Source organism: Protomyces lactucae-debilis, assembly GCF_002105105.1.
Source record: "Protomyces lactucae-debilis strain 12-1054 chromosome Unknown BCR37scaffold_1, whole genome shotgun sequence".
NCBI lineage: Eukaryota > Fungi > Ascomycota > Taphrinomycetes > Taphrinales > Protomycetaceae > Protomyces > Protomyces lactucae-debilis.
The window spans coordinates 136,857-155,277 of record NW_024467993.1 but is presented as its reverse complement, the minus strand read 5'-3'; the positions used below and the strand labels follow the sequence as shown (position 1 = coordinate 155,277).

Sequence of the window (18,421 nt, the reverse complement as noted above, 5' to 3'; positions counted from 1 at the left end):
CTGGGCAGAGCGTTTCGGCACCGCTGGTCCTGTATCTACTGCAAGTTCAGTGGCACTTGAATCGGATCATGAACCAGAGACGCCTTCGGAAACCCTCAAAGAGCTCTCGCGCGAACAGATGGACTGGCTCGCGACGCTTGAACATGCAAGTCCGGATGACAAGCACTACCTAGCGCACTATCTCGAACATATGGTCACACAATTCCACAGTCCAGAGCTCGGGAAGCGGCATCCCTTCCGTATGCTCATTACAACGCTCTGTCCACAAGAACCTGCCTTGTTTCATGCGATTTTGGCAATTGCCGCAACAGACCTTGCCTTCAACAAACGAAAGACGAATGCAGTTTTGGCGCTAGGACACGCTCAAGTCCATGCAACAGCTGCGCAACGCCTCTTTTCGGAGAAGATGTCCGATGTGCGGTACCAGCAAACCACAGCGGCGCTGGCTACAGCGTATATGCTTAGTGCCTTGGATGTCAAGCATGCGCGACCATTGCAATATACGCAAGTCGTTCTGGATATGGTCAAGGCTCGATCGGCTGCTGGAAGGTTATACGAAGGAGGCGCGTGGCTTGTCTTTTACCTCGCACGATTCGGTGTGCTTTCATCCATGTTTGGTGGTGCGGGCATGTTACTCAACTACCTCATTGAGACGGATCAAATGCCGACTGCTGGACAAGGCAACATGTTTCCGTTTGTTAAAAAGACGGAAGATGAACGGATCGAGTATACAGTCATTTCTCCGATTCACTCACTTCACTACAATCTCCTGATTGCCATGTGCAAGCTGAGCATGCTGGCACGGTCAAGAACGATGGTGGACTCCTTTGATGGCGACAAGTACAGATCGTCCCTTGCAGAAATACGCAATGACATTGAACAAGTCTGGCGCAGCAAACCTAAGATTGTGGATGAGCTGAACGCCGATGAGACAGAGGAGATCTTCACCACACGCTGGCATACAGGAATCCCTGCAGCTCAGCAAGTGCATGCCGATTTCCACGCTATGCGGCTCTTCATTGAGCTATTGTCACCTGGCTTCTTACGTGCTGAATTTGTGACAGAGTCTGCCTTGGCCATCAGTCGCATCTTTGACCGCATTTGCAAAAACAAGGTTGTTTTTAATCGACGCTTCATCTTGATGCCAGTCTTTCTTGCATCGCTTGTTGCGCCTGATGTGGCATTACGACAGGGTCTGCACTCTGTGCTGCAACGTGTTGCGAGTGGTGAGGCATCTTGGAATAAAGCGCTGGATGTGTCTGTTGCGCTTCTAGAGCAGCAGATGGCAGAGACGAAGCGAACAGGCATGGTCAGAGCAATTGAGTGGAGTCAAGTGCGTGAGGAAATGAACAATACTGTGCTATGGTAGTGGCCTAGTCGAGATATAGTGTATAGCTTCTAGTATGTACAAAAGCTTCTTTGTCATCTGAATCCTCGCATTACATCAGCGTGACGTCTCGGAAGGATCGCCCCTGGTATTTCATGCTGCGACTCGCCCACCCAAGACCACAAACGACAATCCAGCATCTGCTTCTCTTGCTCTTTTGACGACCAAACAATCATGATTGCTTCACGGGTTCTTCGCGGCACTGAAGGGAAAGTGGGATTCGAGGGGTATGGCAAGACAGCCAACCAATTCGGCAGGAGTCCTGCCAATATGCGCGCCATGTTTGCCGGCGGTGTACTCCTCAGCGCAGGCATCGTGTATTATCTATCACAAGCAAAGACTACAGATAAGAAAGAAGGCAGCGCAACGCCCGTATGAGTCTTGTTCACTGAAAAAGCAGTATTGGCTAACAGGCTTGTAGGCGGTCCGAGGATAGCCCACGGCGACAATACCGTAGGGTGAATGAGCAACAATTGATTCTCAAATGCAACAAAACCCAAGCTGCGAGATTGGTAGCGCGACAGTCTGTAGCGTCGATAGCAAATACGATGACATGAAACTTTGCAACTTGGTGACCTCGTGAAGACCCCTGACGGTCGCCTTTTTCCGCGCATTGTATCTACTGAGCGGTAAAGCCTCGGAGAGACCTCCAGAACCGTCTCGATGAATGGCACGACTGATGAGCAGGCCATAGAGCTTATCAGAGCGGCCTCAGAAGAAACACATCGAGGTGCTGCGACAGACGAGGGCGATTGCCGAAATCGACGTCACGAAACTTGTGAAAATGCCCGGCACCATCGCGATCGAAGCAGCTCAAAGCTTGGTGGATGATCTCTTCAAACAGCCATGCAGACAAGTGTCTACATAAGGGGCCCACCTTGTTCGTCGCGCTCTGTGTCTCTACAAGACCTATGGTTCTACCTCGACCAACCTAGAGACTGCTAGATGACTGACCTCGACCTACAGCATGGGGTAGCAGACACCTCGAGCCCTTGGCAACTCCGACCTCAACGATCCCGATCCATTCAAGAAGAGCCCTCGTATGTGTTTGATGAGAGCAGTGATGAGATGGACCTGAGCGACCATGCACGACGTCCTGCTCGACGACCAAAACGACGAAAGCGAGGCGATCGCCACCTTCCACATGTTTCTCGTCGTGCAGTCTTTGGCGCCAACTCCATCATGGCCGCTTGTGCCTGGTGCGGCAAAGTCGAGGTACAGACTGTCCCTCCTTGTTACAGGGTACTAACGTCTCGCAGAATAAGAAGAAGCTGAAGCGTGGCGTGACGTCTGTTGTTGGACGACCCCGAGAGTGCTGGACCAAAGCAGGCTTGCCACTGCTGTACACGTGCTGTTGCTGCTACGAAGAGCGACGCAAGGGCCGCATGCTTGACCACAAGAAGGAATTGCTCAAGGCCCAGTACCGTGCCTTTGACGAATTTGGTGTCGAGTTTTATGAGATGCGCAAGAAGATCGATGACATGTGGATGGAGTGGTACGTTGCCTGAGGAAGACTAGAGGACGCCGTGCTAACATGCAGGACTGCGAACAGCGATGAAGTGTGGTTTGAGCTGGCTCATGCCTACTATATGCTCAAGTCTTTCGACAGCATCAAAGCATCGCCCATCACCGACCCTGTAGAGATTGCTCATGTCCGCGCAAATCAGCAGCGAGAGCGCAAGGGCAGTGTCTCAAGTTGCAGCAGTATAAGCAGTGCGGCAAGTTCCGTCTTTGGCTGCGCTGTTGGACATGCTCCTGTTGTGGCTGAAAAAGTGAATGAGACTGTCAGCGTCTTTATGGCAGCAGAGATCTTGATGGACATGAGCGGCGAGGGGTCTTGCTGAATGATTGACTTGCCTTTTTATGCAGGCATTCTTAGACATGCTAGAGTTGCAGACTTAGAGCGATTTGAATCGATTTGTATAAGCTTTACCGATGATAGTCGTCGCTCATGAGATGTGTGTTGAGTGCTTGCAAGAACTTGCGGGGTGGATTGATGCCGGGTCTGCTGTTGACCAGTGTCACCAAGTGCTTCCGAACGAGGTCCTTGCTGAATGTCATGCGAGGTCGATCCAAAGGCTGTCCTTCCAAACTGTAGTACTTGCACAGAATGAGCAAAGCCAAGATGGGAGCTTTACTTTTGCAGGCCTCGTTATCGATAATGACAAGCTTGTGCTGCCATCGCTTGCTTTCCTCGAGACACGACTCTAGCCGCGCGAAAAGTTTACTCAGCTCAGCGATGCCAGTCTTACTGGTATCAAAGCTGCCCTGAACAAGACTGCCTGTAGACTCGAATGCAGTAATGATGAGCGAATCCTCCAGAGAATTGACGAGCGCTTCGTCACTTCCGACTCCGATAGAAAGTAACGTCTGGCCGACAGCTGCGAGTTCTAAGGTTTGTTGCGTCATCTGAGGTTGTGCAACAACGACGCGAATGGCGTCCTGAACAGTATCGCGGTCGCGAAGGATGTCCTCCTTATGCTGCCAAAACGCAGCTGGACTCAGCTTTTGTGACCACAGCTCTTCGTCATCTGCACCACCCTGATGGTAAGTGTACCCAAAAACGCGCTCAATACCATCAGGAACACATTTCGAAGCTGTGACGAGTATCATGTTGTAAGCATCTGTGGACAAGTCTGGGAATGGGTCAGCTTGTGTTACCCAGAGCGGTCTGAGAGGCTTGTCAAGTTGGCGAAGCAATGCCAAATCCACGCCAGTCTCTAGCAACGAGTGGGCCCATCCGTCAATTTGACTGGCAATCATGTCATTCTCAGAGTCGCTGACCATGACTTCCGGAGTCTGCAGTTCTACATCAAAAGCATCCAGCTTGTCTACCAAGAAGCGACAACGATTGAGCACAGCAGCCCAAATAGGGATCGTTTTAGAGAGTGCATCTGGCATACGTTTCCCTCTTCTTGTACTATCAACAATCATGATACTTCCATGTTGAACGATGAGCTTAAGCAAGTGCAAATTGAGTCGACGCATGCTGAAGCCCCATTGGTGCATGTGACCATCTGTAGATTTAAAGTACGCACTTGCAGCAATGCTTGACGGGTCAGGGCAGTACCATCTGCCGCATCGCTCATTGCAGACAAGTGGGACCTTGTAGTGCTTCGTTACTCTCTCTACAAAGCAAGAGTCTTCAACGACTGAGCGTAGACGATCATACAGCGACTTCTTCTCTAGCCGGATAGCTTTGACTGAGGCCAGAAATTGTTTCTCAGCATCAAATGCATCGTCAGTCAATACATCTTCCAATTCATCTTGTTGAGAGGCAGCCATGAGGCCAGCAGAGGATGAAGCGGTCGGCAAACATTTTCAGTGGAGGAATTCAGATGGGCAAGATGCATGTTCGAACTTCAAATGCTACAAACGCTCCAATGCTAGGCCGTAAACACAATACAAGGCTTTTCCATTTCTAGATTGTCGAAGTACTTGACGCAGAGGCACTAGCTGTACTTGAGATGAAAGTCGTGCTCGTCGCGCTTGAGCTTGACACTTCAGACGTGCTCGTCGGCATAGCAGAGGAAGAAGTCGATGAAGAGCTCAACACTTCAGAGCTGGTCGTTGTGGGCAGCGCAGAAGTAGATGAATCAGTGGTAGTGGAAGTCGAAGTTACGACTGATGACGTGCTTGCAGGCTCAATGCTTGACGTACCGGTAGAGCTTGCAGAGTCTGTGGCTGAGATCATTGCAGAGGAGCTTGAACTGGTGACGGTAGCGGACAGGGTCGCAGTAGCGCTACTGATATCGGTGCTTGATGACGACACAACGATGGAGGAACTGTCCGTGGACGTGGCAGCAGTGGTCGAGGCAACAATGGTGCTGGACTCTGATGAAAGCACAGTGGAGGAAGCGCTCATATTACTGACCATCATGCTCGCAGAGGGAGATGAGGTGAGCGTCAACATCGTTGTAGCAGCAGGTACAAAGCTGCTCAACGAGACGACCGAGCTGTTGGCGAGAATGGCAGATGGGACGGCTCCGATAGTGCTTGAGCCAATCATCCCTGAACTGTTACTGACTGGCATGGTAGGCAATGCAGTCAAGTCGGCGGAAGTGCTGCTTGCAACGATGCTAGACAGGACACTTGTGGCATTGCTAGCTGGGGCAGCGTTCGAACCGGAAAGCAGACCAGAGCTGTTAGTTGAAGCAGGGCCTGTCAGGCCAGTGCTGTTGCTGTTGCTGTTGCTGTTGCTGTTGCTAGCAGGAACGGGAAGATTGGTAGTGGTCGTGTTGTTTGAGCCAGACGCGATGCCAGCTGGAATACCAGAGAGACCAGAGGTGGCGTTGCCAGAAGCGGCACCACCAGAAAGACCAGGACTGGCATTGCCAGAAGCCACACCAGAGAGGCCTGAGGTTCCATTGGCGCCGGAGGACACACCGTTGGTGAAGGTTCCATTGCTGGACATGGTTGCGAGTGCTGCCATAGAAGACGCAGCCATCCAAGTAGTGACGGTTCCGGTAGAAGTCTGAACAACAGTTGAGCTAATGGTCGTGACAGGGTCTGTCACAGTCATTGTTGTGGTGCTTGTTGCAGTGATATCGCGAGTCATGGTCAATGTCCTCTTCAATGCCAAGACGGATGAACGAGGAGCAGCGCCAGCAGCAAGTGTGACGACCTGACCATCAGCGAGAGTCAATGTGGTCACACCGGAAGGAGGCGCGGTCAGCAATGTGGTCGAGTAGTACATCTCCGTGGTTGTGATGACCGAAGGAGACACGACCAGTGTTGGGAAGATGGCAAGTGTAGCCACTGTACGAGAGCCAGCAAGAACAAAGGCCGTTGTTGTAGGGATACCCGCGATGCCAGCACCAGGAGCAGCAGGAACACCACCAGGCATGATACCTGCCTGGGGAGGTGCATGGCCAGCAGAACCGAAACCAGGCCCTTGTGGTGCTGCTAGATTTGTAGCGAATGAACCGACAATGACGGTCGATGTGCCATCGCGCGCAGCAACGACTGTGGTGATGGGCTGGTCGACGGCCGTGATGACTTGTGCTGCACCAGCAACGAGCACTGTGATGGGTGCCGCCAAGGCAACAGGTACGTTGACAGTTTGTGTGATGACTGCTGGTGCAGCAGTCTGTGTCACGACAACGGTCGTTGTGGAAGGCGTAGGACAATTGTAGCTGGCTGCTGGGCATGTCACCATAGCACCATCTGGGCCTGCGATGGTTGCACCGGGGATGAAGTTCTTGCCGGCATTACCTTGGATATCCTTGGTAATTGGACCGGAACCAACACCTGCAACGATGGCGACCACGCCGACCTGGGCTTGCAGGACGGACATGGATGCAGAGAGTGCAGAGTTGACAGAGGCCATCGACGACAACGCCGCATTGGCCGATGCGAGATCATCGTATTGAGGTGCTGCAGTTTGCTGAGCAGATGCAAGTGCGACTAGCGCATTGAAGGTTGTGGCCTTGAAGATCATGGCGACTGGGTGCTGAAGAGCAGTGGGTGCACGGAAAGTGCTAAAAGAGCGTAGAGTCGAAGGACGAGTTGATGGATGTTTGGCAGCTCAGAGATACGCATGCTGATCTATATAGATTCCCATCAAGATGCCGACAGAAGCTTCGAAACAAAGCAGCATGGTCATGTTCCCGCATTCGAAGGTGGGAAATGTCGAAAAAGCGAACATCGCTGCAAGTGATGCGCCGAGAAAGGTACCCTGACAGCTCAGGAAGCCCTAGAAGATTCTTGTAGATTCCCAAGTCCAAATCAAAGCTCAGCGTTGACAGGCTAGTCTCAGCCAGTCATTTGAAGGCTGTTGCCTGACAAGAGGTCTGCACCAGCCCCTTTTATCATAATTCAAGATTTGTGCACTGACGCCGAGTTGTGCTGAAATAGCACCTCGAGCGGAGTCTTGCATGAACTTGGCATGCTCCGGTGTCTTGTTGGACAGCGTGCAGGCTTGGCAGATGTAGCAGGCCTGGGTAAAGAGGAGGTGTTGTCAAGTCGTGGCTCTGTGGGTGGGCAGCCAAAATAGCCGAATTTGGTCACACAGCCAAATACGGCCAGCGGTTTTACAGGTACAGGACGCAGAACACCTGGCATGGCATGCACACGGCCAGAGGCCAGCTTATGCATACGTTGCGTTGGCTCAATTAACAACCAGACAGTCTCCATAAAAAGGAATATCAATTTATATATAAGAATCTACGCTTCATCTCCAGCAAGTCGCCTAGTCCGTCCTTGCTTCATATCCGCTCCACTCAATGACCGCTGCTTCACCTCCCCTTCATCCTGAGCCTGTATATTACCCAAACTCACCTCAGCCAAGCAGCCCATCGATACACCACGCTTCATGCTCCCATGCTCTTCCGCAACGACCGGTCGTGGACCTCTAGGTTTCACACGCAATAATGCATTCTCAGAACCAGACCTAATCAGATTTTGTCGCGTCAATTGTTCAAGTGGGCGCGGGTAACCTTTCCGCATACCGAGATCTGGGTCTGCCAATTTACACTGTGCAGAAAAGTAGGAAGGCGCGGTATAGTACTTTGTCTTTGACTGTAGCGTGATGGGCGAGATAGGACCAAATGGTTCATAATCCAATGGAATCTTTGATTTACGACGTCTACCGCCCGTTGTGTTGGAAGAGGTGGAAGAGAGGGTGGATGCAGAGTTGAGGGATTCTGCCGTCGATGCAGGGCTAATGGGTCCACTACTCGAACGATGAGCTTGCATAATCACCTCAATGGGTCTGCCACGTCCGGCTTTCACGCGATAGGGTTTATGCTTATTGGCTGCAATCAATGCCTTTTCAGAATCCGTCAGCGTGCATGGTGCAGGCGATATGGCTGAGTCTGCGGCCGGTATTGTCGGCTCGATGTGAGTTTGAGTGGGTTGGGCAGGTGATTTGCCATGATTGCGCTTGACTTGAACGACAGGCTGTTGTGGTACAGGCGCTTGCTTTGGAGCTTGCTCAGAGACTGCGCTCGAACAACTAGATGGGCATCGAGCGGCTGAGTAGTCCGTCACAACAGATGAACGTAGAGATGAAGAGGCCGATGTATGTCGCTCGACGCTGATGGCCGTCGCTGGAGCTCTGTGCTGTTGAGTAGCATCATGACCGTCTGGTACTGACGCTGTATGACTGACAATCTTCTGAAGCGGTGCCGAAGCCGATTTGGTGTCTGTAGGTTTACGTTTTGTCTCATGGCTACTGGCCGCACCCATTCCTTGGACGTCTTCAAGCGTCAGGTAGAATGCTCGAGTACGTTGCGACGACTCTGACGAGTGGGTCTCGCTTGCCTTTTGATCTTGCAGCGAGTCTGGACCCATGGGTTCGGAAGTTTCCCGGAGCACTTCATCCTCGTCTCGATCTCGGTTCACAATACGCAAAGTGCCGCGACGATAGGGACCCACTGTGTAATTGACAGGGACCGGTGTCTCTCCGCGGTCAGGCACCGGTCTTTGTCTTTGACCTTTAAAGTCATGTTGCTGCGGCCGAGTGTGTGCGACAAAGGCTGTCTGTTGATGAATGGGTGGGGCGTTGCATTGTTGCAAATTTCGGGATTCACAGACTGATGAAGGCAGAGACTCAGCAATGAAGCTGTCGCCCTCGGGGACTTCCTTGGGCCTGCGTGTTTGCGAGCCGGGATTCGCTGCATATAGAAGACTCTAATGATTTGTTAGCTGTTGGGCTGCCACGGCAGTGCTGTGTCTTACCCGGCGATGAATCAATGCAAGAGCTTCAGGCGACTCGCCTATCGTCTCTGCAGTGAGCGCAGGGACCTGTCGCACAGGCGATACACTCCGCGCCCTCTTGCCAGCATCAGACAGAGTCGGCTGTAGTAGTAGTACCGGTGATAATTGTGTTTTGGTGCTTTTGAGCCTATTGAGCGGCGACAGGGGCAATGCAACGCGCTGGTCTATTCTAGAGGGCAAGGTATCCTGCGCATCAAACCCAGTTGTGTGTCGCGCCGGTGATGCATGTTCAAGCAAGTCGTCGAGTTTGACCTTCTTGGGCGTTTCAAGTGTCGCGGTCGATGCGCTAGATTGGTTGCGCGGGGGACGTGGTCGTTTTGTATCGCTAGATCGTGTTGCTCTTGCAGGTGTGCTTGGACGCTGTGGTTTTGACTGTTCTACGCCCATCGTCGTGGTTCCTTTGTCCCTTCTCTGCTTGCTCCTGTGCTAGCCCTGCTGCACATGCGGGTCAAGTAGGCGCTTTTGCTTTGTTGATGTGTTGTGTCGCTTTGTCGCTTTGTGCAACGGCAACTCCAGCGGGCCATTCAATACAAGCAGTGAGAAACATCATCATCAGCTATACACATATAGAAAGCAGGACTCGTGCCATAAATGCATCCAGCTCAATACGCTCGTCGCACTAAGAAGTGCAAAAGAGACAACGGCCGGCATCAATCAGCGCCAAGGAGACGCGCGGGTGACATCGCGCGGAATATCGAATCGTGCCTCTCTCGGAGAAAGGGAGAGTATCAGGCTAGTTGGCATAGCATAGAGAATGTCGTGTAGTCAAGGAAGCTGGACACCTTTGCATAAATGTCCAAGTCGTGTCGTGTCAGTTATGCGTGTCTCTTCACATCTGCAGCTCACCCCGTAGCATACGTTCACCAGTCGGTGACATCTTGCGCCGAATCTGTTTCCCTGCTGCTGCCGCCGCCGCCGGTGCTGCCGGTGTTGCCGCTAGCTCTGAAAACTCCTCATCATTGAGAGTCGGACTCGTGGCCTGTGCTAGGTTAGCTCTACTATCGAAATGGACTGTGTCGAGCTGCTTACTGAAGAAGGCGTCCGCTTGAGCGTCACACCATCACCCTTGAGTCGATTGCCACTATACATGATTGCGCGCGCTCCTTGTGACAAGCGTCGTCCAAGCCCCACAGGATCGTCCGTCAGCGCACGTCGATGTCCCGTGCCTTCACCTTGTTCACTGCCATTTGATGATCCTGCTGCCGTTGATTCATCATCAACAATAGCCTGTTCATCGCCGCTCTTCCCCATGGCCCGTTGCAATGCGCTGAAACCGGGCGGTCGTTCACCCTTCATGCTCATGGTGAGAGAAGGGTGTCGCGTCTTGTTGATGAAGCTTGCGGCTTTGGGCTGGGCATTGGAGAAGAGGCTGCTGTAGTCTGAGATGGAGGAGCGACGACGTGCATGGGCTGTTGCTGCGGTGGCCGTTGCCGGGTCCATATGGCGCGTGTTGTGTGCTGTGCTTGATTTCTTGTTTCTGGTGCTCGATAGATGGATGCAGTCCGATGAGATGCGCGCAGGATGTAGGTGGCCTTGTCTTTTGGATGAGGAGCAGACTCTCTGGACCGTCGTAGTACGCAGACTGGCTGACTGACACTGAGCTGCTGTCGCTTTCTGTGGGGGATCTGCCTCCACTGTGCAGTGATTGGTCATTCACCCGTGGAGCAGCAACCAATACGCGGCATTCTCTCTGTCGACGCCGTATACGCTGTATTCTCTGTATTCTCTGTATTTGCAGTATTTGCTCTGTACTCTACGCTGCATACTCTGTATTTTCTCTGTTCTCTCTGCGCTCTGCCTGTCGATGCCCTCATGCTCGATCCCGTCACTTCAAACTGCTTCAAACAGGCGCACAGGGCAGTCTATGTCCTGGTCAACTCACCCTCCCACGCTCCTGACCCATTGACGACGTGATCATACACCAGAATGCCTCATCTCCCTGCAGCCCGCTCACTTCTCGCGGCATCAATCTTCCTCTGCATCCTCTTGTGGCTCTTCAAGCTCAAGCTAGATGATCATGCAGCTGTTGCACGCATCGCCAAGTCGCCATCAAACCTACTACCATGCCTCACAAAGCCCATAGTCTGGCAGCTCGACCATCTTCAAGAAACCCAGCGCGATCCATTGAATCGATTACGCACCATCGAATACGGTAAAGTGATGCTGCGGTCCGTCAGCTTTCTCACACAATGTCAGGTCCTTTTGATGGCGCAGTCCCCAGGGAAGTCTCAGTCAATGAGCCGTTCAAGGTCCACTTTACTTGTCTAGATAACAGTCTGTGTCCGGAAAGCTTCGCAGCACTCATTGTAGGTCCTGCGCAACATGCCTTTACCTCTTCAGCCAATGCATCACAGGTACAGAAACAGCATACTTTCCAGATCGCAGAGCCAGGCATATACAAAGTCTATCTCTGGCCGCACTTTGGCACAATCTGTGCAAAGTACTACGATACGCCTGATCCCTGGTATGAGCGTCTTGCAACGGGATCACCTTTCGCGCTACATGTCACAGGCGGACATCCTGTACGCGTGACGAGCTCGGCTTGTCGAAATACAGATGATATTCTTGATGGTCGTTGGGTGAACACAGCCGATCTGCATATGAGCGAGCTTGCCCAGCTTGGTCTCGACCCATACGAAACATACATCAGGCAAGATCGTGCTCAACTCGCACCATACATCTGGCTACCCTACACCTGTCACGTTCAACACCGCTCTATGTACTCTCATCTCGCACGTCTCAAAGCGAAACACATCTTGGTTTTGGGGGATAGTGTCATGCGCGATCCATTCTGTCAGCTCATTTACGAACCACATGTCGAAAATGTCACCGGGAGTCCCTGTGATGCTAGCATTGGCCATGATTATCACTGGCTGACAAAGCAAGTCACAATCCGCTATGGCGATTCACCAGAAGATGAGACATTGCTGTCCTTCGTCATGGCCACCAATGACTTTGGTGCAGATGGAAAGGCACCACTAAAGGACGAGGAAGCAAGGATCACGCCAACGCATATCATCTGGAATCAAGGACTCTGGTTTCAGCTTGCTAGGGCCTCCGCTGAGGTTGAATATGAGACAATGACACGAACAAGTCGTCTACTGCTCTCACTTTACCCAGACGCGAGACACATGTATGTTTTCTGCGCTTACTATGCCATGCTGACAACGCTAGTATACGTGGGACGACGTCCATGCATGAGAACATTGCATGCTACGAACATCTCACTGGTAGAGACGCCTCCCTGCGCGAATCAGACACCGCACGCCGCGTCTATGAGGAAGAACGTATTCGTTCTTCGCATGCGCGCTTGGCATTCATGGAAACGTTCAAGTATTCAGATGCACGACCTGATTCTAGTAAAGATGGTCGTCACTATTCTCGCGTTTCGTTTGCTGGTATTGCAGAGGATACGGTGTATGCTCAACGACCGCGCATTGGAGAATTGGACATGTGGTTCGTAGATCTCATGTTTGAGATATGGGCACAGGATGTTTGACACTTGTGAGTGACTGTCATCTGAGACACATTCAGGGGTATGACGCTTGTCGCAAATTATGAAAAGTCAGCTGCTTTAGGCGATGAACAAATACAGTCCCTTGCTGCTCCACTGGTTCATGACAGTCCATTTGTCCAAAACATTATCATCAGCTTCTGCAGGCTGTTTGCACCATGTGTCAGACCTACCTGGAGTTCGCATCGCGTTCCCGTCGAGCCAGACTGACTAATTCGAAGAGGATAGCGCTGCAGTCCTTCCGGACTCCGACTCCTGGGCTGCTTCCAGGAGTCAGTGCTCATCAGGAATCTCCTCTTTTACACGACGGTCGAATCCCGCAGAATCTTGAAACTCATTTATATCTGACATTATGGACCTCCTGAGTACTCTCCAACTCTCCTTGTCTCACGCTGGGCTTTTATTCTCTGCATACTCTGACGTGTCCTGTCCGGCTGTCAGTCGCTTAAGGTCATCGCAATGATTTCGCCTGTCAAGATTCTCCGTGGCCTCTCTGCAGTGGCGGCGGTACTTTGCATCGTCTTTCTCTCTTACAGCATCCGCGAGCCTCATCAACATCCGCACATCGAACTACGCGAAGCAATCAAGCTTGGATCAGCAAAACGACCTATAGTATGGCAGGTCGACGATCTTCCAGAGACGAATATTGATCCATTAAATCGATTACGCGCCATTGAATATGGTAAGACATTCCTGCAACCCTCAAGCTTCTTACTCATCATCAGTCCCTTTTGACGGCTCAGTCCCACAGGGAGTCTCAGTCAATGAGTCTTTCAACATCCACTTTACTTGTCTAGATAACAGTCTGTGTCCGGAAAGCTTCGCAGCACTCATTGTAGGTCCTGCGCAACATGCCTTTATCTCTTCACCCAATGCATCACAAGTACAAAAGCAGCATACCTTACAGATCGCAGACCCAGGCACGTACAAAGTCTATCTTTGGCCGCATTTCGGGCCCAAGTGTTCTCAGTATTACAACACACCTGACCCTTGGTACGAGCGTCTTGCAGTCGGGTCGCCTTTCACGCTGCGAGTGACAGGTAGTTATCCTGTACGCGTGGTGGACAGTCCTTGTTCAAGCATTGAGGCCATACAGGATGGTCGTTGGGTGCATTCAGCTGATTTACACATGAGCGAGATTGACATGCTGGGGTTTGACCCATATGCGAAATTCATCAGGCATGATCATGTTCAACTTGCTCCCTACATCTGGCTACCATATACTTGTCACGTCAAGCACCGTTCTATCCGCTCTCATCTTGCACGACTCAAAGCTAAGCATGTCTTAATTATGGGGGACAGCGTTTCGCGCGATCCTTTTTGTCGGCAAATATACGAACCGCATGTCAAGAACCTTACTGGTGGTCCGTGTGATATTGCAACTATTGATAACTATCACGGTGGCACGAAGCAATTATCTATACGTTATGGTGGTTCGCCGGACGAGAAGACATTGCTGACGTTTGTCAGAATCTCGGACAAGTTTGGTGCAGATGGAAAGGCACCATTGAAAGACGAGGAAGCAAGGATCACGCCAACGCATGTCATCTGGAACCAAGGTCTATGGTTTCAGCTTTTTAATGCATCTGCTGAGGAAGAGTACGAGACACTGACACGAACAAGTCGTTTACTGCTCTCACTCTACCCAGACGCCAAACACATGTACGTTTCTGGATACTCTATCACTTGCTGACAATGCTAGTATTCGAGGGACGACTTCTATGCATGAGAATATTGCATGCTACGAACAACTCAGTGGTCGAGACGCCTGTATCCGCGAATCTAACACCGCACGTCGTGTCTACGAAGAGGAACGCGATCGCTCTCCCAATGCGCTCTTGGCTTTTATGGAGACATTCAGCTATACAGACGTACGACCGGAAACCACTAAAGATGGTCGACACTATACCCGTATTCTGAATGGTGGTGACCCAGGCGATCAAACAATTGCAGAGTTGCCACGGGTTGGCGAGACGGACGTATGGTTGGTAGTCCTCATGTTTGAGATTTGGGCACGGCATATTTGACTCGGGTCAAGATGGCCGCCACTATTCACGCGTTTTTATCGCTAGGGTTTGCATACTTGCAGATGAAGTTGTTTTTGCCGATCGATCGTGAGGTAGGTGATTTGCACGGGCGACTGAAGCATGCCATTTTGAGGTACAGGCACAGGATGTTTGTAATGAGTGAGTGACAGCTCATGTGTCGGATGATTGCCGCCAAACATTCAGGGGTATCTACCAAAATTGTGAGAAACGCGCAAAGAAGTCCAATGTATTGTTTCACGCAGTGATCTCCCTTACGAAACAAGTACAGTTACTTACTGCTCCGTTGTTCAGCAGTGAAGCAGCATATTGCTTCACCGACGATTCAGTCTCCCGAACCAATGGCAGCTAGGCTCCCGGCAAGGCATTTTGCACCACGACACTCCTGAATATTTTGGTTGATTAACAACGTGCTCGCTATACACGCAGACGTATTCGATCTCCAACAAGTTGCGGCCTCCGTCGATGATCTCGTCTGTCAAAAGCTTGCGCTGTCTCTCTGGAGTCGCAGCGCTCATTTGCTTCCTCGTCCTCTACTTCCATATCCACGAAGCGCAACTGCCACGTCACCTCGAACTACGCCAAGCAATCAAGCTCGGATCATCAAGACGATCGATAGTATGGCGGGTCGACGAACTCCCAGAGACGAGTCATGATCCATTAAACCGATTACGCACCATTGAATATGGTAAGGTTATCCTGAATCTGAAGCTTCTGATTTGACATTAGGTCCCTTTGACGGCTCAGTCCCACAGGAAGTCTCTGTCAATGAGCCGTTCACCGTCCACTTTACTTGTCTAAATGACACTTTGTGTCCAGAAAGCTTCGCAGCACTTATTGTAGGTCCTGCGCAACATGTCTTCACCACTTCACACAATGCATCACAAGTAGAGAAACAGCATACTTTCCAGATCGCAGAGCCAGGCACGTACAAAGTCTATCTCTGGCCGCACTTTGGCACGATTTGTGCAAAGTACTTCAATACACCCGATCCCTGGTATGAGCGTCTTGCAACGGGATCACCTTTCACGCTACATGTCACAGGCGGACATCCTGTACGCGTGACGAGCTCGGCTTGTCGAAATACAGATGATATTCTTGATGGCCGTTGGGTGCACACAGCCGATCTGCATATGAGCGAGCTTGCCCAGCTAGGTTTCGACCCATACGAAACATACATCAGGCAAGATCGTGCTCAACTCGCACCATACATCTGGCTACCCTACACCTGTCACGTTCAACACCGCTCTATGTACTCTCATCTCGCACGTCTCAAAGCGAAACATATCTTGTTCTTGGGGGATAGTGTCGTGCGTGATCCATTCTGTCAGTTCATCTACGAGCCAACGTCACTGGTACTACTTGTGATGCTAGCATTGGCTGGGATTATCAATGGCAGACGAAGCAAATCACAATTCGCTATGGCGATTCACCAGAAGATGAGAAATTGCTGTCTTTTGTCATGACCACCAATGGGTTTGGTGCGGATGGAAAGGCACCACTGAAAGACGAGGAAGCGAGGATCACGCCAACGCATGTCATCTGGAATCAAGGACTCTGGTTTCAGCTTGCTAGGGCCTCCGCTGAGGTTGAATATGAGAGAATGACACGAACAAGTCGTCTACTGCTCTCACTTTACCCAGACGCCAAACACATGTATGTTTCTGCGCTTCCTATGCCATGCTGACAAGGCTAGTATCCGTGGGACAACGTCCATGCATGAGAACATTGCATGCTACGAACATCTTACTGGTAGAGACGCCTCCCTCCGCGAATCAGACACGGCACGTCGCGTCTATGAGGAAGAGCGTATTCGTTCTCCGCATGCGCGCTTGGCATTCATGGAAACGTTCAAGTATTCAGATGCACGACCTGATTCTAGTAAAGATGGTCGTCACTACTCTCGCGTTTCTTTTGCTGGTATTGCAGAGGATGCGGTGTATGATCAACGACCGCGAATTGGAGAATCGGACATGTGGTTCGTAGATCTCATGTTTGAGATATGGGCACAGAGTGTTTGAATTCAGCGAGTAATTGCTCGGGTGTCGGATGATTGCGGCCAAACATTCAGGGGTATCTAACAAATTTGCGAGGAACGCGCGAAGAAATTCTTGGTTGTTTCAAGCAGTGACCTGCCTTACGAAACAAGTACAGTCTCTTGCTGCCCCGTTGTTCAGCAGTGAATCAGCTTATTGCTTCACGAACAATTCAGTCATCCGAAACAACGGCAGCTAGGCTCCTGCAAATTCAAATTCATCACGAACACGTTTGGTACAAATGACACACCTCCACTGACTGACGAAGAGCTGAAGATGACACCGACACACGTCGTCTGGAATCAAAGACTTTGGTTTCAGCTTGAACAAGCATCTGAGCAAGTCGAGTACGAGACCATGAAAAATTCCAGCCGCTTGCTGCTTTCCCTGTATCCCAAAGCAAAACACATGTATGTCATCAGGCATCTATCCGCTTCTTTGACTGACAAATCTAGTATTCGAGGAACCACTTCTATGATAGAGAATGTTGATTGCTATGATCATCTCGTTGGTCAAGATGACTGTATCCGCGAATCAAATACGGCACGCCGTGTCTACGAAGAGGAGCTCGTTCGTTCACCTCAGGCTTCCCTGGCATGGATGGAGACACTGAAGTATGTTGATGCACGGCCAGAAACGACGAGGGATGGGCGTCATTACACGCAAGAATTCAAGGGACACGAATACAGTGCCGAAACACAACCTGAGAGACCCAGAGTTGGCGAGACGGACATCTGGTTGATGGATCTCACTTTTGAGATTTGGGCCAAACATATGCGTATGTGATGGTTGCTGTTCTGGCACATCGCATTCAAACAAAGAGCTGGCTATTGTGCCAACCTGTTCTGCATGTGCCTTTCGGACCGTTTATAGTTAGACAAGTCAGGGATGTCCGACATGTCAGGGGACTGCGGAAGCTGGGACTGCTACTTCGTACTGTGAGGGATGTCCTTCACAGAGGGATATGCTGGCATATCCCAGGAAGACAAGTTGCCATGTCCTCAGTATCTACCTGGTACAAGAAACGTTTCGTCGCAAATTGACAAACCATTTCTCAGGGGTCGCCGTGTTTGGCCACACAAACACTCAGGTGCCAGATGTAAGAGGCTCATTTGTCCTGTAAGTTGACCAAACTCATCTCTGACATATCTACTGATAAAACAGGAAAGCGACGTCAACTTCTACTTCACTTGTCCCGCGACCGCCAACAATATGACCTTTACACCTGATAGAATGCTTCATCCTGCTGCAATCCTTTGCCGGCTGCTGTCAATGGCCACGTTGCTCTGCGCACTCATATTCTTGGTCATTTTGACCTTTTATAAGCATTCGATTGATCAACGGCGTCCCCAAGGTAGCGATGTGACCAACCATGCAACATAGCGACAACTAACAGGATTCTCGCTCGCCTTGCGCATCACTATACGTACACGCGAACGTATGGCCAGGACTCCTGCGTTTCGGATGTCCTTGTAAAGACCTATGTTTTGAAATTGTCTAAGAAAGATCTGCGGTCGTGTGGGAACATGAGGAAAATTCATAGCTGGAGCCTGGATGGATGTGTTGCAGTTGTCAAGTAATCGAGGACAGACGAAATCCATCTGAATCATCAGAGTGCGGGCTCAATGCCTGCACGTCTCTCGAGCTCCCTCGCGTCGCCATACTGAGACCTCTCTGCCTGAGAACGCAATTGTCAAAAGGCTTCTGGTCAAACCCTCTA

The 18,421-nt window shown here is 51.0% G+C and overlaps 9 protein-coding genes across 9 annotated transcripts; 5 read left to right on the top strand and 4 right to left on the bottom strand.

Annotated features, from left to right (window-relative positions):
* Positions 1-3,850: 3,850 nt before the first annotated feature.
* BCR37DRAFT_342819 (tRNA A64-2'-O-ribosylphosphate transferase) lies at positions 3,851-4,672 on the bottom strand (the record flags this gene model as incomplete). The annotated part of the gene is made up of 1 exon (XM_040867455.1): positions 3,851-4,672. A coding segment is annotated over one exon (822 nt), but the record flags the coding sequence as incomplete, so codon positions are not given.
* A 38-nt stretch (positions 4,673-4,710) lies between these two features.
* BCR37DRAFT_2160 (uncharacterized protein) lies at positions 4,711-7,016 on the bottom strand. Its single transcript, XM_040866433.1, has one exon. The coding sequence runs from the start codon at positions 6,825-6,827 to the stop codon at positions 4,809-4,811; it is 2,019 nt and encodes a 672-aa protein (XP_040728096.1). The 5' UTR covers positions 6,828-7,016; the 3' UTR covers positions 4,711-4,808.
* A 1,793-nt stretch (positions 7,017-8,809) lies between these two features.
* Positions 8,810-9,767, bottom strand: BCR37DRAFT_1843 (uncharacterized protein). The gene is made up of 2 exons (XM_040866299.1): positions 9,068-9,767; positions 8,810-9,017 (listed from the first exon to the last, which is right to left on the bottom strand). The coding sequence occupies exons 1-2, from the start codon at positions 9,491-9,493 to the stop codon at positions 8,940-8,942; spliced, it is 504 nt and encodes a 167-aa protein (XP_040728095.1). The 5' UTR covers positions 9,494-9,767; the 3' UTR covers positions 8,810-8,939.
* On the bottom strand, positions 9,768-11,027 carry BCR37DRAFT_1699 (uncharacterized protein). The gene is made up of 2 exons (XM_040866258.1): positions 10,136-11,027; positions 9,768-10,090 (listed from the first exon to the last, which is right to left on the bottom strand). The coding sequence occupies exons 1-2, from the start codon at positions 10,757-10,759 to the stop codon at positions 10,043-10,045; spliced, it is 672 nt and encodes a 223-aa protein (XP_040728094.1). The 5' UTR covers positions 10,760-11,027; the 3' UTR covers positions 9,768-10,042.
* Positions 10,897-12,842, top strand: BCR37DRAFT_1810 (uncharacterized protein). Its single transcript, XM_040866293.1, has 3 exons — positions 10,897-11,258; positions 11,303-12,239; positions 12,281-12,842. The coding sequence occupies exons 1-3, from the start codon at positions 11,033-11,035 to the stop codon at positions 12,603-12,605; spliced, it is 1,488 nt and encodes a 495-aa protein (XP_040728093.1). The 5' UTR covers positions 10,897-11,032; the 3' UTR covers positions 12,606-12,842.
* On the top strand, positions 12,843-14,889 carry BCR37DRAFT_1889 (uncharacterized protein). Its single transcript, XM_040866300.1, has 3 exons — positions 12,843-13,302; positions 13,346-14,282; positions 14,323-14,889. The coding sequence occupies exons 1-3, from the start codon at positions 13,080-13,082 to the stop codon at positions 14,645-14,647; spliced, it is 1,485 nt and encodes a 494-aa protein (XP_040728092.1). The 5' UTR covers positions 12,843-13,079; the 3' UTR covers positions 14,648-14,889.
* BCR37DRAFT_1649 (uncharacterized protein) lies at positions 14,890-16,238 on the top strand. The gene is made up of 2 exons (XM_040866217.1): positions 14,890-15,353; positions 15,395-16,238. Exons 1-2 carry the CDS (start codon positions 15,131-15,133, stop codon positions 16,129-16,131), a joined length of 960 nt encoding a protein of 319 aa, XP_040728091.1. The 5' UTR covers positions 14,890-15,130; the 3' UTR covers positions 16,132-16,238.
* On the top strand, positions 16,239-16,814 carry BCR37DRAFT_1634 (uncharacterized protein). Its single transcript, XM_040866196.1, has one exon. It carries the CDS (start codon positions 16,346-16,348, stop codon positions 16,649-16,651), a length of 306 nt encoding a protein of 101 aa, XP_040728090.1. The 5' UTR covers positions 16,239-16,345; the 3' UTR covers positions 16,652-16,814.
* On the top strand, positions 16,815-17,762 carry BCR37DRAFT_1633 (uncharacterized protein). The gene has a single exon (XM_040866194.1). It carries the CDS (start codon positions 16,978-16,980, stop codon positions 17,485-17,487), a length of 510 nt encoding a protein of 169 aa, XP_040728089.1. The 5' UTR covers positions 16,815-16,977; the 3' UTR covers positions 17,488-17,762.
* Positions 17,763-18,421: the final 659 nt, after the last annotated feature.

Excerpts from the sequence above, each read along its gene's own strand:
- BCR37DRAFT_1649 (XM_040866217.1), top strand. The coding sequence starts at position 15,131 with ATGATCTCGTCTGTCAAAAGCTTGCGCTGTCTCTCTGGAGTCGCAGCG. Across the intron at positions 15,354-15,394 it reads ATTACGCACCATTGAATATG|GTCCCTTTGACGGCTCAGTC; the intron begins GTAAGGTTATCC and ends ATTTGACATTAG.
- BCR37DRAFT_1810 (XM_040866293.1), top strand. The coding sequence starts at position 11,033 with ATGCCTCATCTCCCTGCAGCCCGCTCACTTCTCGCGGCATCAATCTTC. Across the intron at positions 11,259-11,302 it reads ATTACGCACCATCGAATACG|GTCCTTTTGATGGCGCAGTC; the intron begins GTAAAGTGATGC and ends ACACAATGTCAG. Across the intron at positions 12,240-12,280 it reads TACCCAGACGCGAGACACAT|TATACGTGGGACGACGTCCA; the intron begins GTATGTTTTCTG and ends TGACAACGCTAG.
- BCR37DRAFT_1699 (XM_040866258.1), bottom strand. The coding sequence starts at position 10,759 with ATGACCAATCACTGCACAGTGGAGGCAGATCCCCCACAGAAAGCGACA. Across the intron at positions 10,091-10,135 it reads TCAAGCGGACGCCTTCTTCA|CACAGGCCACGAGTCCGACT; the intron begins GTAAGCAGCTCG and ends GAGCTAACCTAG.
- BCR37DRAFT_1889 (XM_040866300.1), top strand. The coding sequence starts at position 13,080 with ATGATTTCGCCTGTCAAGATTCTCCGTGGCCTCTCTGCAGTGGCGGCG. Across the intron at positions 13,303-13,345 it reads ATTACGCGCCATTGAATATG|TCCCTTTTGACGGCTCAGTC; the intron begins GTAAGACATTCC and ends ACTCATCATCAG. Across the intron at positions 14,283-14,322 it reads TACCCAGACGCCAAACACAT|TATTCGAGGGACGACTTCTA; the intron begins GTACGTTTCTGG and ends TGACAATGCTAG.
- BCR37DRAFT_1633 (XM_040866194.1), top strand. The coding sequence starts at position 16,978 with ATGACACCGACACACGTCGTCTGGAATCAAAGACTTTGGTTTCAGCTT.
- BCR37DRAFT_2160 (XM_040866433.1), bottom strand. The coding sequence starts at position 6,827 with ATGATCTTCAAGGCCACAACCTTCAATGCGCTAGTCGCACTTGCATCT.
- BCR37DRAFT_1843 (XM_040866299.1), bottom strand. The coding sequence starts at position 9,493 with ATGGGCGTAGAACAGTCAAAACCACAGCGTCCAAGCACACCTGCAAGA. Across the intron at positions 9,018-9,067 it reads TTGCATTGATTCATCGCCGG|TCTTCTATATGCAGCGAATC; the intron begins GTAAGACACAGC and ends AAATCATTAGAG.
- BCR37DRAFT_1634 (XM_040866196.1), top strand. The coding sequence starts at position 16,346 with ATGCTGACAAGGCTAGTATCCGTGGGACAACGTCCATGCATGAGAACA.